We start from the raw sequence: 17041 nt of genomic DNA, 5'->3' as shown, positions 1-17041 counted from the left end.
ATTTTGTCATTTATTCACAGACGTTATTTATTAGTGCTTTCAAATACCTTTAACTCAGACTTGTTCCAAGATTTATTTCTGTCCACTTGATTTTTATTACATATCCCCATTCATATAGTTATGCATGCACCCAACAATCTCATCATCTCTTCTACTCCAGTCTTGAATGACTTTGCAATCCTACTTTCTCTAGTAGAATAAGTCTTTATCCTTTCTCCATAATCTCTTCTGGAAAGTGTTAGATTGAAAATATAGTAGATATTCTGGGGTTATTTATTTATTTATAACAAAACTTCTTCCTGTCTTTTTCACTTCCAAATAATACCCCAAAGATGAAAATATGATTATAGTGACCTTGCTCAAAACTCTCATTTCCCCAAGATTAATGGACCTCTTGCCAACATACACATTCAGACAAGAGGGAAATAAATTGGCTGTTTTTCAGAAAAAATTTTTTTCCTGTTGCCAATGTAGTCCAAAGAATGCAACAAGCCAAGTCTCATCAATCTGCTTGCTCACTAATGAATGAATGATGGAGTGATTTATTTAATAAGTATTTCATGGATATTCCCAAGCGTTGTCTCAAAAATTCATAGCATGTCTAAATATTACATTTTTCACTCTTGTCTCCAGTGAGGTCTTCTGATCTTCATAAGCTATGCTACCTTTTCCTCTCCAGATTTATCTTCCTGCTGGGTAAATGTTGTGTGTGTAATACTCATCATAATAACTAAAGTCAACCTTTTCTAATATGTTGATATGTAAAATGTCCTAAATCATGAAAACTGTGTGATCTTTTCTGAATCTTATGTTAATGCCAAAATAATTTTAGCAATTTTAATGTTAGCAAAGAGAAATTGACTTAGTATTCTGAAGATTTTTTTTTCATGGCTGCATGTAAGTCATTAGATAGAAAAACAATTAGTACCAATGAACTCATGTCCATGTTCATGTATTTAAGCTTCAAGTATTTCCAAACACTATACATAGGTTTTATTTATTTTTTTCTTGATTACCAAGAAGTGGTAAAAACAGACCCTTAAAATGGTTATGTATGGTATTAAGAGAGGAAATATTCTTATCTCCTACTTAAAGATAAGAAAGGGGTCTTTCCCACTGATATATGAACTTAAAAATATATCATAATAAGTTTGCCTAAGGTCTCAAAACAAGCAAAAATACTTTCAAACTGTGTAGTTTATCAGGGTATAGCTTTGTTAATGCTTGCTATTTCCAAAACAGTCAACAAGTAATAATATCCAGGTGGGGTGGGTACAACATGCCTTTAATCCCATGAGAAGGGATGCACTCTCGGCCTGTACACATGGGGAAGGGCTTAGGGCTGGCCCAGGATGATGTGGTGGACTTTGGGGAGCCCCCCCCCCCCCCCCGTTGAGGGCCCTACCCTGCCTGGGATTGGAGAGTGGATAGGGTGGGGGGTTGGTCAGGGGTGGGGGGAGGGATGGGGGGGAAAGGGGAGGGAGAGGGAGAAGGGATTGATATGTGAAACAAGTTTGTTCCTAATTTGAACTAATAAAAAGAAATTCCAAAAAAAAAAAAAAATCCTAGCAGTTGAGAGGCAGAAGCAAGTAGAAGACCTCTGTGAACTTAAGGCCATTCTGGTCTACATAGTAAGTTTCAGGTTAGCCAAGTCTAGAAAGTGAAACACTTTCTAAAATTAACAAAGAAATGACCAAAAAACTGGTAGGAGCATTTTAAATAAAGGGCCACAACACAATCCAAAAGGTCTTAGTACCAAATTCTATGTCAATGGTAAACTTATTTTTTATTATTTGTTCGTTTGTTTGGTAGCGTATGTTCTGCAGATCAGAGCTACACTACAGAAAGAGCAGGGTGAGCACAACCAGTACATCTCCAGAGCCTCCCTCAGCACTCAACCACCTTATGGTTTTTCCAAAGAACTTTTAAATATCTTGTTGAACATGACTGAAATAAAATCTTAGGGATAAGAAATTACGTAGGACAGAAGACACATTTAAAAATGTGCAACAAGGGTCTGAAGAAGTTGCTCAGTGTTTAAGTGTACTTTTCTTTTCTTTGCTTTGGAGGCTGTCCTGGAACTAGCTCTTGTAGACCAGGCTGGTCTGGAACTCACAGAGATCCGCCTGCCTCTGCCTCCCGAGTGCTGGGATTAAAGGCGTGCGCCACCACTGCCTGGCCTAAGTGTACTTTTCTTGCACAGTCCCAAGTTCTATTCTCAGCCCTGACATTAGATGGCTCACAACTGCCGGTTACTCCAGCTCCAGGGGCCTCTGATGCCCCTGGCCTCACGGGTACCTGCACTACCCCCACCCTCTAAACAATTAATAAAATACCTGTTATTTGTATTAATTTATGAGCAGTGCGGGCTCAAAGAGAAACAGCTCTCATTACAGAAACCTTTGAGATGAAAATGCAAGAGACACTATCAAAGCTTCTCAATATAAATAAATGTCTGAGCCAAAGAAATGACACTTCCCTCAAAGTAAGCAGTACTTTTATAAGCAACCTTCCAAAGCATTTCAAGAAAGAGTGATATTTTTACATTAAAAAATAAGAGCACAACCAAATGACTGTTTTTTTTTTTTTTTTTTTTGATTAAAAGTCATATGTATGGACGCTGGGAGAGACCTTGGATGTCGCATTTAGAATCACACTACAGTATTGACAGTAAACAGTTACTGATGGTTTTCAAAAGTAATATTAAAAGAATATTGTTGTATTTTGATATGTAAATAGGAATGAAAGCTATAAATGAGTAAAATGGGAAACAGTTAAAAATAACAACAAAAAAAAGCCATATGTAGTTATTGAGAAAACTCAGAGACTATGGACCAGTAAATCAAGGCATTTGTGTTCTAAAACTTAACTATGAAAAAAAGTACAGATGCACTTTGAGGGCATTAAGTGAAATAAGCCAATAGCAAAAGATAAATATCATCTGGTTCTAGTTCTATGAGATATCCAGATATCCAGGTTAGCAAGGTTTGTAGGACTATGCAGAGAGCTGTTGGTAGTGATGGAATAGGAGGAAGGAGAAACAAGGTGCCACTTACCAAAGAGCATAAAGTCTCTGTTAAGCAATCTGAGTATGTTCTAGCCACATACAGTATTATATTGTGTGTAGCATGACCAACACTGTATTATACATATGAAAGAGTGTAGTACTACTTGTGGAATATTCTTACAACAACAAAGCTAGCAACAATTATGAGGAAAAGAGTTGAACTAACAGTCCATTTCTGACCATGTACAAAGACCCTTATGGAGTAGATCAAATTTCAGTTTTTGCACCCCAGATATTTCCTCTGTTGGCAAGCAACCATCAAATCCAGTCAAAGCTGCTGTGAGACAGAAAGTATCTTGTACAACATAGACAGTGCAATGAATTCTTTAAAACCTGAAATCAAAGTAACCTGGCAAGTGCATGAGAGACAGGAGCAAAACAACGCTTAAATTGTGACCATGGGCATTTGGCCTTCTGATTTCCAAGCGTTCAAGTTCAAGAGTGAAACAGAATCTTCCATGGAGACTTAGAAACTAGTAAACTTAAGAAAAAATTTCAGTTAGAGGACTTTAAAATCCAAGACATTGAGCAGATATCTGAGTAATTTTTTGAAAACTAATTGATGTCAAGAACTGAGTAAATTCTCTGAAGCTCATTATACTGAAGTTAGAGATGACTCCGGAAGTAAAAATAGTGATTATATACTCCTGGTCAAGGGGGATCTGGGAGACACTTCAGGCGGGATGTAATGTACGACACAAGAGTAAAAGTATAAAAAAATTAAAAATGGCAGAGTTAAGAAGCTTTCATTTCCCAGAAAGAACAAACAACAACAAAACAAGTCTAAGCCCATTCAGGTAATTGTCACAGCACTATTCAGCACACTTCAGTCTGTTACTGCCTGGAAGAAACCATCAGGAGAAAGCCCACTAAGTCACCAAAGATGATGCTGCTTAGTTACTCATAACCATTTGGTGGTATCCCAGGTTGCTCAGCATTTTCGAGGAGCACTCTATGTGTGCATGAGGAACAGATGGAGGAGGCCACGTGAAACCATTTTTCTCTGTGCACTTTCTTCATCTGAGTACTTTTGCAATGCCCTAGCATGCTCCGAGGGCTGTTTTAAAATGCAAATGACCACGATAGTAATAAATGTAGAATTTCATGTATCTTCTAAATACTAATCTTGTTATGATGAGTTTGCTTTGAAGGAGCTTGTGCTGTCTTTTGGAAGGAAAAAAAATGAGTTCTTAAGCTTCCTGGATGAGGACTCCTAGGGGCTGCCTGGGGGCACACTGTGTGGGGGGGGAGGACAGAGCTTTGGAACCAGACTGACTCCTCTAAAACTCTCCCTCTGCCACTCTCTGTGCCTTTGGAAAAAATGACTTAAACTGTCTGAGCTTTGATGTCTCATCTCCTCCCTAAAAGCAGCAATGCTCCCGTGACGGATTACTGGGAGGATCGGGGAAGGAAATCCGTGTTACACGCCTGGAAACTGACGGGTGGTTTCCAGCAAATGCTAACTTATCTTTTGGAAACTGGAGCTCTGTATGTGTCTTCTCGTGTGTTCACAGTCGTGAACATAACCATGCACAGGGAGTCTCATGGCTCTGAGAGAGACCAGAGAGCCTCTAAAAGTAAAGGGGAGAAGAGGGATTCACTAGATGGGTGGTGGAACCAAGACTGTTTGAAACTTGTGCTATTTAAAGATTGCTTTATTTCCACAATTAAAATCGAACTTTTCTTCCTGGAGACAGCAGCAGCAGGGGATTTGAAGTATCACTGAAGACTACAGGAAAGAATTTCTTTCTATGTTAAAATAGTTGGTTTAGTGTTTATTTTCTGGCATTTATCTTCTTTTAAATGTCAACCCATTGCTAAAAATAGTGATTTATGTTTCTGTTTAGTGTGTTAGCAAATGAGTATGGGTGTGAGAGGTAGAAGTTTTTAGAGAAACAGAATTGGTATCTGCAGTTATATGTTCCACAGGCCTCCGGTTTATGCTAAAAATGCGAATAGTATGGAGCTGTAAATACATAACTATATATATATATATATATATATATATATATATATACATGTATATATGTGTGTATATATATATATATATATAGTGTGTGTGTGTGTGTGTGTGTGTGTGTTTTGTTCTCTGTGTATATAATGCACTGGTTTTACTCTCTATGCATAATTATGATGCAATGTGTAATTTATAAATGAAGCACAGCAAGAGATTAAATGTAGCATGAAAAATAAAAGACCCAGAGACTTATATTGTGATTCAAGCTGAAGATCAGAGAGGCAAGGCAGTAAAGCCAGTAGATCTTACCTCTACCCAGCTGAAATGACCATCCTGTCTCCATGAATCCTCAGAGGCAAAAACTCTGAGTTTCCTGTCTCTGCCTCCTCCTTAAATTCCTTTCTCCACCCAGCCATGCCTTCCTGTCTCCACCTCCCGAGTGCTGGGATTAAAGGCATGTGATCCCAAGTTCTGAGATCACCTTTGTGTGAACTGTTTCTTTTAGGACTGGATCAATTTTATGTAGTCAGTGTGGACTTGAACTAACAGAAATTTATCTACCTCTTAATCCTGAGTCCTGGGATTAAAGATTTGTACCACAACTGCCTAGCTTTTATAGCTAACTAGTATGGCTGCTTTGCTACTTTGATCTCCTGAGGCTTTAATAAAGCATAAATAATATATCAACATAATTAAAATCATGATTTACTGTATATTCAGTCAGCTCAACATTAAATCCTTCATTCTCTTTTTATGCCATGAACTTTCACTTTTTTGCTTAAATAAAGTAGATTTTCTATTTATAATTTCATCATGGACAGTTTAATGCATATATAGAATGCATGATAATTACTGTAACTACACCCTCTCTTTTCTTCTTCCCATTCCACCCATCCCTCCATCCTCCCTATAATTCCCTTTCCCATATTCCTGCATTTCTGCTTTGTTTTAAGACCCACTGCGTTAATCAGGCCCATCTAAGTGATCATGGGTTTTAGAGGGAGAATGACACATGTCCTATTTGGTGCTGAGCATCCAGCCATCACTTATTTGGGCATTGCCAGGTGCCATGAGTCTTCTACATTCATGTGTTTCACTGAAAAGAGGTGACTGACTGAGACTGAGATGTTCACCTTGTCTTATTTTATTTGTCTTTGCCAGGTTTGTTTTTTGTTTCTTAGATGTCTACACTTCTATGGAAAGAAACAGAGGAAGAGGATCTTTGAGAGAGAGGACGTGGTGGGTGCTGGGAGGAGTGGAAGGAGGAGAAACTGTCAACAGGATGTAGTTTTTGAGAGATGGATCTAATTTCACCATAAAAGAAAGAAAAATAAAATAATATAAATTTCCCTTAGCATAAGATATGAGATTTGTATTATCACAGTTTTGTTTTGTTTTGTTATCCCAATAATTCATGGGAAAGGAATCCTTCAGAATGTGATGACTCAGTGACCAAAACTTATCAATTTACTTGCTAGAACAAGTGTTCTTTATTTAAGGGAAAGAAAAAAGAAAGGTAAAAGAGAATCTTAAGATGGACAGGGGTATGGGAGGAAAGATATGTGCAAAATGAAGAGAAAGAACTCATAAGAACTTTCATTTTCAGAAGTCAGTGGGTGGGCCCCCCAGTGAGGCTAAGGGAGGAGTTGAACAGAAGGAAACAGACTGAAGTGAACAGTTGGAGAAACTGCAGAATTGAAAGCCAAGCTATCTTGAGGATATTGAAAGCACCAGTTAGTTTAACATGGTACTTCAGAAAACTGTTTGTGAAATGAAACTCTGAGGCTTCCAATCACAGCTCCATCACTTGCCAACTGTGACAAAACGTGAATAAGCAACCTCAGCCAGTACAGGGCACCAAGCAGATACTTCAGGAAGTCTTGTTGTCGATGATGTTGATTTCTGTGATCGATGCCTTATTCCACAGAAAATGCTTCTGATTGTTCCCACATTGTGTTAATAAAAATAGAGTAATTGGATTCCATTTTCAAATATGTGATCATGACTAAATTGACAGGATAGAACCGGATTTTAGATAAGCTAAGTCAATGGTATTATTTTTAAACAGCATTAAAAAGGTCATATGCTAAAAAGAACAGAAATTAGTAATCTAATTAAATCACTCACAAAGTGACAGATCCAGTTAACAGCAGTCAGTTTGTTATTACAGACCAATTATTAGAGTGAAATACTGCAAGATGTTATGTATTATTATGAGATTCTAAACATTTCATTTTACACAGGCAGAAAAGTACCGATTAATCAGTTTGTTGATAAGTTAAAAGCTCTTTTATTAAAATATTTATATCAGTTGTATAAAGGAGAACACCATCACTGAGGCTCTAAAACTGACTCTGGGGCACACTGAACTACATGCCTTTAGAACGTATTTGTGGAAGTGCTCACATTGAAGCAGTTTCCACGTTACAGCATTTAATTTTCAGATTCATATTTTTCTTTTGATATTCTATGTTTCAGGTAAAATGATTATAGTCTAGCACAAATTATTTACTTACATTTTATAATGAATGGACATAAATGTTTTATGAAATACTGGAATTTTCAAAGGACCAGTGAACATTGTTTCTTGTTCTTTCCACTTAGTTTCTGGCCTTCAGTAAGCCTAGGAAAATCTTTATGGGTTTCCAAATATTGTAGTTCTAGAACTGGATCATTTAAATATTTTTCAGCTTCTTGACTAGATAGATAGGATTCTTCTTCTAGACTCTATGAGTTTTTTATTTCAAAACTTAGGAAAAGTTACTGATTTATTTAATTACCTATATTCTTATCTATAAAGTCAGGATTAATAATTTCTCACATGATTTTATTGTGAGAATTACATGCTTGCTTCTATACACATAGCATACACACTACTTAGCAGGCATAAACACATTAATTGTCATTGTTCAATTTTTATTAATCTTTAAGAAATATCAGTCGTTGGCTGGTGTTGGAAATGATTATAACTTCTTGGTGAGCCTACTCTAGTTTGGTCAGTTTGGTTTATTATCCTCTGTCCTTACATGAGATATGTGAGGATGGAGAATTGCTTTTAAGGAACTCATAGCATGCCCAGGAAATATGTATAGATCTTACAGAAACTCATAACCATTCTCTAACCAATGCTGAAACACAAGTGTAAGGTAATTGTTTAGAGAGACCTTGCTTTAGCTTTGAGAGAAGTGTAAGAGGATAAAAGTAGGAGAACAAAATAGGCATCTAAATTCAAAGGAATGAAATAGACCAAACCTTAAAGCCATTCAGCCAAAGAGGAAAATGGTGGGTTTCTTGAATGATTGGTTGGGTGTTCCTCAAGACTGGAACTCACTCCAGGATTTGTGAGCAAGGACAGAGAATAAATTCTTCCTTTCAAGATTAATTTGAGACATACTTATAAGAACACTATTTCTGTGTATGTTTGGGGGAAGTTGTGTGAATTCATTATGATTGTGCTATTTTAAAATTGGTTACCACCAAAGGACAAAGGTTTTGAAACAGCAAGAAAAACTTTAGTAAATAATATTATTTCCTGGATGTGCATTTCTATTTTCCAGGTTAAGTACTTGTTTAATTAAAGCCTACAAAATCAACCAGAGATGCTATTATGTAGAAATATTATACAAACATAGTTCCTTTTGGCAGATTAAGAGTTAAGGGGAAAGCCTTTTTAAACAGCTTAACAGCATCTAGTCTTTCCTACCCTTGAAGACTATATATAGCTCTTTGTCCTTTATTTGGGCAAATCATTTTTGCATAAGATTATTGTCTTAGGGTTTCTATTACTATGAAGAGACACCATGACCATGGCAACTCTTATAAATGAAAAACATTTCCTTGGGTGTCTTACAGTTTAGAGATTTAGTCCATTATCATCATGGTAGGACACTGCAGCATACAGGCAGACATGGTACTGGAGAAGGAGCTGAGAGTTCTATGTCTTAATAGGCAGGCACCAGGAAGTGAACTCTTTCACTGATGTGGCTTGAACATATATGAAACCGCAAAGCTCACTCCCACAGTGATATACTTCCTCCAACAAGGCCATACTGCACCAATAAAGCCACACCTCCTAATAGTGGCACTTCCTTTGGGGTCTATTTTCTTTCAAACCTCCACAATTACAAACTGTTTACATAGTGGCATCTTGCTTTAAAGGAATTAAGACTTAGAAAAGAAAACTATTTCCTTGAGATTTCATGCTTGAAAAATGGTGGAACCATGTGTTTTTACTTAAGAAGTAATAGTGTTAAATGGTATCAGTTGAAATGTTAGTAAAGCGTCAGACTGGAAATAAAGGAGTTTGCAGTATATGGGGTGTTGTAGAGGAGATCATTGTTTAGAAGGAGAATGCAAGACAAAGAACAAAGGCAAGGGACAAGAAACATTGCAAAAGAGAGCAGAGATTCAGAATGGAAAAAGAATGAAATATTGAAGGCAATTTCTAAAGTCTAGCCTTTTGTCTTTTAAATTTTCTATTTTAAAGTTTTTTTCATATATTTTCATCATATTATTTTCCTTCCCCATCTCCTTTCAGATCTTCTCCTACCTCTCCACTCACCCAACTGCATGTTCTTTCTAGAAAACAAAATAAAAACAGTGAACAAATATCAAATCAAGCAAATGAAGCCAATTGAAAAATACCACCCTCCCCCACAAAAAGTGCATAAAAAATATGACGTACATTTTGTATTGGCCAACTACTCCTGAGCATGGGGACCTGCCTTAGAGTGAGTGTGGTTAATATGCTCAGAGAAATTCTATTAGATAAAATGGATTTTCCCTTTCCCAGTATCAATATATCAAGTATCAATGTCAAGTAGTTTCTTTCATTAGGGTGGGAGTTGTGTCCACTTCTCCTTCTCCTCCCCTAGATGTGTCTGGTTTGAATGAGTTCAAGTGTTGCACGTGCTGTCACAGTCTTTAAGATTTCATATATGTACTAGTCCTATTGTGTATTTCAGAAATTTTTCCCTCTTAGAATTATCTACCACCTCCAGCTCTTAAAATCTTTCTTTCTCTACTTCCACATAGATCTCTGAATCTTAAGGTTTAGGGGTGGGATGGGCATCCCACTTAGAGCTGAGTTCTCCATAGTTTCTTTGCATGTTGTCCAGTTATTGAGTCTCTTCATTAATTGCCATACAGTGCAAGCTTCTCTGCTGATGGTTGAGTGATACTTTGATCTATAGGTATATTATCATGTCATTTGGAGTAATTTTATTCCTATGTTCCCTTAGCAGAATAATGATAGTAGGTTTTCACCTAGGACCAATGACCTATCTAGTTTCAGGTTCCTGTCCATTTTAGCAATGTCAGTTACAGAGTCCATCTCATGGAATGGGCCTTAAATCCAATTTAAAGGGGGACCATTGATTACTCCCATTACATTTGTGCCATGATTGCAAGAGTGTATCATGTAGGTTGGTCGCTTGTTGTAAGCCACATTGATTGTAGCTGAGTGATATTTATTACTTTTCTCCTCTGATAGTATGCAACAATTTCTCTATGCAAGACAAGAGAAAGGAAGAATCCAGTTACATTAACATAGCCATTCATGTTTGAAGTTAAGGTTAGCAAGACAGTAGGTTGTTACCATTTCTTCCCTGGTGCTCAATAAAGATATGAATTTACTAATGATAGACTCATTGTTTAAATTTCTCTTAAACGTTAAGAGGCCTTCTTTGGTCTCTCCCATCAGTTGCCATATGCTAGGTTTTTCTTTTGGATACTTAATAAGTAAGACAATGCTCATGATAGATACAAAGTGCCATTATTATCATATATAGGTAGCCACACTCAATCACAGGGTAAAAATCCAAATAAGTTGTTTGTGCTTCTATGATTTTCCATTCTGCTGCATTTTTGTGTTTTGCTGATCACCAAGATTTAAATACCAGCCTATCCTTCCCTGGTCTAATTTCTCCAACCACTGCTTGCTAGAATGTAAAGTTGCTAGTCTTGTAAGCACCCCCTAGTGCTCATTTCCTATGGTAGCCATATGTATGGTTCTCTTATATTAGTTATGTCCCAGATACAACATGCTTATCCATTACTCTGATGTGTTTTACAGAAACTGCCTCTTTGGGAGCCAGGACTGGTGAGGATGAACTTACAGAGCAGCAGTTGAGGGCAACCTCAGGTAATTATATTTATTCGTCTCATGAGTTAGCCTTGTCATAAATAAGCTGCACATATCATTCCCACAAATTAAAAACACAATTAAGCATGTTCAATATTTAATTGATTTAATTTGTAGAGCAGTTTCAGGTTCACAGGAAAACTGAAAGGTGTGGATTTTGTATACCATTGTTTTATCATTTTATACCATTGTTATCATTCCACAGCATGAGTAAGGCATAAGGGGTCCCTTCTGTGAAATAATATTTTATGCAAATAATGATGAAAAAATATTCAGAATCAGATAACTGTGGTAAAGGATATGAAGTAGGTGATCTGTAGAACAGAGATTCTTAACATAAATGCCATGAGCATAACCTAAGATATTGTAAGATTAAACAACTGGACTGATTATTTGGTTTGCATACCAGTTGGGGTGCTCATACCTGTAGAAGGCTTATTATTCACCTTCTCTAAGCACTCCTTAGTTGCCAATAGTTCTTTGTTTAGTCTTGGGGCACATTGATATTTCCCTTTCAGGTTAGCATGTCTACTGTTGCTGTGTTTTTTCAGGTCTTAGTTAGGCAGCCATATTGCTGAGAGATCATGAGCACTTTTCTGCCATTTCTGGTTACACAACCTCAGAGGAGATTGCTTGGTCCTCCATCTCTTAGAATCTTTCTATCCCCCTTTCTTTTGTGTTTCCTGGGCCTTAGGCACAGGAGTTATGTTGTATATTTATTTATTGGGGAGGACTACTCCAGGATCCGGTTTTCTCTACATTTTGACTAGTTGTAGTTTTCTATAATGCACACCTAATGATCATATGCATACAAACAACAATAAATGGACTCACCAGGTTCCATTTATATATTTATACATATTATATATAACAATAAAAATGAAAAAGAGAGGCCATGAATTTGATAGGGACAAAGAACAGATGGTTGGAGGGGGGGTGAGTTGATGCAATTATATTTTATTAAAATATTTACCTAGTAAGTCAGCATCTCAGGTAAATAAATTTATTCTATTCAATTAAAAAAAGAATCAAAATCTTTGGACTTCACTCCCGATCTACACATCAAAAGCACTGTGTGTGGAATCCGGCAGATGATAGTTGTTGCTGGCAGTCTCAGGACCCTATCATCTGAACAAAATGTGAGGTACTTTTTTAGAAGCAATGGTGAGAGTTCATTGAGGAGGTGGCTGATGAGATAAGTCCTGAATAATGAAAATTGGAAGCTCTAAAAAAAATAAAACAATAAAACCAACTGGTAGAATACTTCCCCATGAAGATGGGAAAAGGTTGGCTTCATTACAAGAAGCTAAATGAGGCTAACACAAGGGAAGAGTAATGAGGGAGAAGACAGAAATGTAAGGTAAACGCCAAAGTAGGCATAATCTATTCAGCTGAGTCATAATGTATTAGCTTAAGTAAAATGCAGAGGTTCAAGCAATGAAAGAGATCAACTGTATTGAGAATTCAATATTCACTACATATGAGTAGAAACAGAGTTCGCTAATGAATAGCATGAGGATGTATACATGAGAGGAAAAAAACAAATATTGTTTGTGGTTGATGCTCTCACACTGCAAACTGAATTGGTGAATATGGGACAAAATGGAGTAAGGTTGGCTAAGCATGATGATGAGACTGGATCTGGCACATTAAGTTCGATATGTATTTTAGACATCTGTGTAGAGTGGGGAATTCAATGCCATGTGTTTTAATGAGTTTATATAAAGAGATGTTATAGATAGAGAAAATGGCTGGAGATATTATTAGTATTCAGGCATCTGTATTGGCCTGTCTTTGGGGTTCTAACCTGAAGTGCCCTCAGCTGCAGCCACTAAGGGCACCACCTGTGCATATTCACTGTGATTCACTATGTTCCCTTTTTAAAAAGCCCTGCTCATCTCCCTTCTCCTCTCTCTCTCTCTCTCTCTCTCTCTCTCTCTCTCTCTCTCTCTCTCTCTCTCTCTCTCTCTCTCTTTCTCCCCTTCTTTCCTCCCTCCCACTACTCCTGTCCCCAGAGGCCAGTCTCTCTGCCCCACTTTCCCCTTTTTATGACACCTTCCTCCACCCCTCCCAAAAAATCCCTCTGCTGGAACCCTGTCACAACGTGTCTTTGTCTCTTGCACTGCTTTTCTTAAATTATAACAGGTATTCCGGTATTTAGAGGTTATATAATAGTGGAGGCTCTAACATAGGGGAATGAGGCAGAACTTTCAGAGAGGTACACCATAGCCCCAAATAGTGAAGTCCATGAGAACCATAATTTCAAGAATAGGAAAATTAACATCTGATGAACAAGAAGTGAGCCATGTTTTCACTGGTGACTTCAAGAAGAGTGTTTGGTGTGAATAGAAGCCAAGCTTCTAGTTTTTGGTCCTTTTTTTTTAAAAAAAAAAAAAAAGGAAAGATATTTAATAAACATGACTCAGCAGAAAAAAATTAAAAGAAACAGAAATTGAGAACACATTACTAAAGCAAAATCTATTTTAAATTTTATTAAAGGAAATAGAAGAATTGCGTATTGTCTGAACTTCTCTTTTTCTTCACTCAATTTCATTTCTTGAGTTAATTGAGTTTCTATTCAGCATGTTTTGTTGTCTGCCATAGTTCAGCTACTACTCCAAGTGCTTTAAGTATATGTTTGCTTAAATATTTATGCATATGTAAATATATATTATATATTTAAATCTCTATGCTCTTAAAATATTTACCTGTTAGTGTAAATAGACAATATACAACCAATTTTGATATGTAATATAATTTAATATCAACACACAGAGAAACAGTTGACCTGTACAAGGGGGAGCTCATGGACCCTAGACTGATAGCTGGGAAACCAGCATAGGACTGACCTAGACCCCCAGAACTTGGGTGTCAGTGAGGAAGCCTGGGCAATCTATAGGGCCTCTGGTAGTGGATCAGTATTTATTCCTAGTATACGAATGAACTTTGGGAGCCCATTCCACATAGAGAGATACTCTCTCTCAGCCTATACACACTGGGGAGGGTCTAGGCTCTGCTCCAAATGATATGACAGACTTTGAAGACCCCCCATGGAAGGCCTCACTCTCCTTTGGGAGCAGAAAGTGGATGGGATAGGGGGTTTGTGGGGGGCAGGGGAGGAGGGGAGGAAGAAGGAACTGGGATTGACATGTAAAACAAGCTTGTTTCTAATTTAAATTAAGAAAAGAAAAACAAAACAAACAATAAAAATTAATTAAAATAAAAAATAAAATGGAAGAAAAACATCAACACACACAAAGAAAATCACAAATCCACCCAGAAACATTAATTTTCATTAGAATCCCAGGAAACATTTGTTGGAGAAGAAAACAATTAGCAATACTAGTGATAGTAGGACCCTCATTTTAAAATACATTGTTCCTATAAAATCACTTTTAATTGATTTCAACACATAAGTAATTAAGAAACCTATGAAGTGGTTATTTTTAATTGATTTTTCCAAATATTGAGATTGATTTTCTAAGTTAGAGACAAAGTTAAAAGGGAAGTTATCCAGTGAAAAAAAGTTGTATTCAATTAGATAAGGATACAAGAGGACATACTGGGAAGGAATGGCTGTTTCAAACAACACTTACAGGGTGTAATTTGGGTCAGGAACATCACTTGAATAGAACTTAATTACAGACACAGTCAGGGATTACTCAAGGTTAAACCTGCTTAAATTACTTTTGAGCTCAACAATGTGTGTTTAAAACATAATTCAGGTTCTTCTGATACCTAGAACTCTGAGAAGACAGTTTTCACGCAGGTTATTAAAAATCATATAAAGAAAGATGAATCTGGGATGTAGACCAAGACCAGGTGATGGGAAGGTGCCCTTGTTATACACAAAGATTGCGAGTTTTCTCTGTAGGTGATGAAGGCTACAGGAGGTAATGTTGAGTAGGGCATTTAGATGTATGAACATCAGGTAGAGAATAGAGTTGAAGGAGAAGAGATTGGACAAGGAGGCCATAGAGGAGTTGAGGAGTGAATTCTCACACACACACACAAAAAATGTCTCAGATGGAGACGTCCTCTATATAAAACTGAAGATGTTTGAGTTTTAAACATGTGAAGGAGCAGAGGACAGATGTATGTCTGTATGAGTTTCACTCTTATGGAAGCTGAGTGGTCATTAGGCTAAGAAGGGTAGAGGAAATTCAATTAGACAGGAGGAGTAAGTTCTAATGTTCTGCAGCACAACAATGTGACCATCATTTATAACATTTGGTTTTATTTTATGGAAACTAGGGCAGGAGTTTCTAACACACACAGAATTGTAAATGCTTATGGAGACAGAAACTCTAATTAACCTGTTTTTATCATTGTACTTTATACATGCATAGACTCTCCTGTTATCATATGTCAAAATACCACACCATATCCTATGGATATGTATAATTATTACATGCCTATTGAAAATGAAGTGTGCAAAGCTGGGTCAGCAGCTAAAAGTACTCACTGTTGTTGCAGAAGACCCAGGATGGCTTCCCAAACCCACATAGCCGCTCACAACCATCTGCAGCTCTAGTTACAGGGAATCCAATGCCCAGTTCTGACCTCTGAAGACCGCTGCCCTCATGTAGTGCATATGGACAAATCCAGGCACAGCACACACACACACACACACACACACACACACACAGAGAGAGAGAGAGAGAGAGAGAGAGAGAGAGAGAGAGAGAGAGACAGAGAGAGACAGAGAGAGAGACAGAGAGACAGAGAGACCACAGAAAAATAAACGAATTGTGTGATTTTTCTTTCAAACATTAAAATCAGGGTATGCTCATGCCAGTTGCTATGAAAACAAGTGTAAGTGCACTGGCTGGTATATATGCTTAGAAAATGTACATTATACATTGTAGGATAAATTGATAGTGGTTTTCCATTTTTTATAATTAAAAGAAAATATTCTAAGCTAATCACTCAAAACCTTTTAAATCAATTTGAAATACAGATGTGAAGGAACCTATGATCACTGTTTAAGGCATTTTTAAAATGCTTGGACAAATTAATTGTACCATGCTTCTGTATGCTTCTGCAATAGTATATACAGTACACCATGTTATGTATGTTATGTTCCTTCTAGTCTCCTGAAACATTTAAAAATACCACTTCTTTTTGCTGAGAATTGAGAAATTCTAGAGGCAACTGACTTCTATTTTGAGCTAGAGAACGTATATACCATATAAACATGTTATTTCCATATTCTTTGATGGAGATTGAACTTACATATGCTGTAAAGACAATGGTGCTATGAAAAGCTATTATGCACTTTCTTGCCATGGCATGTAATGCAGTAGGGCCTCAGTAAAAAAATGGGAACTGCTTTAGCATGTTTGTTTTAGAATTTCATATACAGTATTTATTCTCCTCAGTTCTATGGTTCTGTCTTGATGCATTAACATGTTGTCTGTAATTTTCCTAGAAGACATTTTATATCTTATGACATTTTACATTTGAGGAAACTTGGTATTTAAGGTAGAATGTAGCCACTCCTCCCCATCCGAAATCCTAGGCCTACAGGGTTGTTAGAGAATGTGGTTTCTTCACATTACTTTTGACTCTAAAGCCTATTTATATAATGAATGTCAAATTTATTTCTAAAACTCTCTTTGAGAATGAAAGTGACCTTTCATTCTGGCTTATATGGAATTTTATGGTGTGGAGAAATTACCTTGTGATTATTTTTTGCATGATTAAAAATTTGCAAAGTTCTTATGGCTCCAAAGAGCCTACCTGTAATAAACAGCTTTCGCCTTCTAAACCACAAACCGGGTCTGAATTGCTTGAGCATTAGAGCTAATTGCCTGCCTACTTCAAAGGAAGAACTGAAAAGAGAGAGGGGGAGGAAAAAAAAAAAAACCTCACA

General features: G+C 36.9%; 1 protein-coding gene across 5 annotated transcripts in view; it reads left to right on the top strand.

Annotated features, from left to right (window-relative positions):
* The window catches only part of Zfhx4 (zinc finger homeobox 4), a 177023-nt gene that overhangs the window by 133493 nt on the left and 26489 nt on the right, over nucleotides 1–17041 (top strand). For all 5 annotated transcript variants that reach the window (XM_035439998.1, XM_027398789.2, XM_035439999.1 and 2 more), the window contains one exon: nucleotides 11098–11166. In XM_035439998.1, the coding sequence (XP_035295889.1) occupies nucleotides 11098–11166 (69 nt within the window). The remainder of the gene's footprint in view (nucleotides 1–11097; nucleotides 11167–17041) is intronic.

Source organism: Cricetulus griseus, chromosome 2, assembly GCF_003668045.3.
Source record: "Cricetulus griseus strain 17A/GY chromosome 2, alternate assembly CriGri-PICRH-1.0, whole genome shotgun sequence".
NCBI classification, from domain to species: Eukaryota; Metazoa; Chordata; class Mammalia; order Rodentia; family Cricetidae; genus Cricetulus; species Cricetulus griseus.
This window is presented reverse-complemented; position numbering and strand designations above follow the sequence as displayed.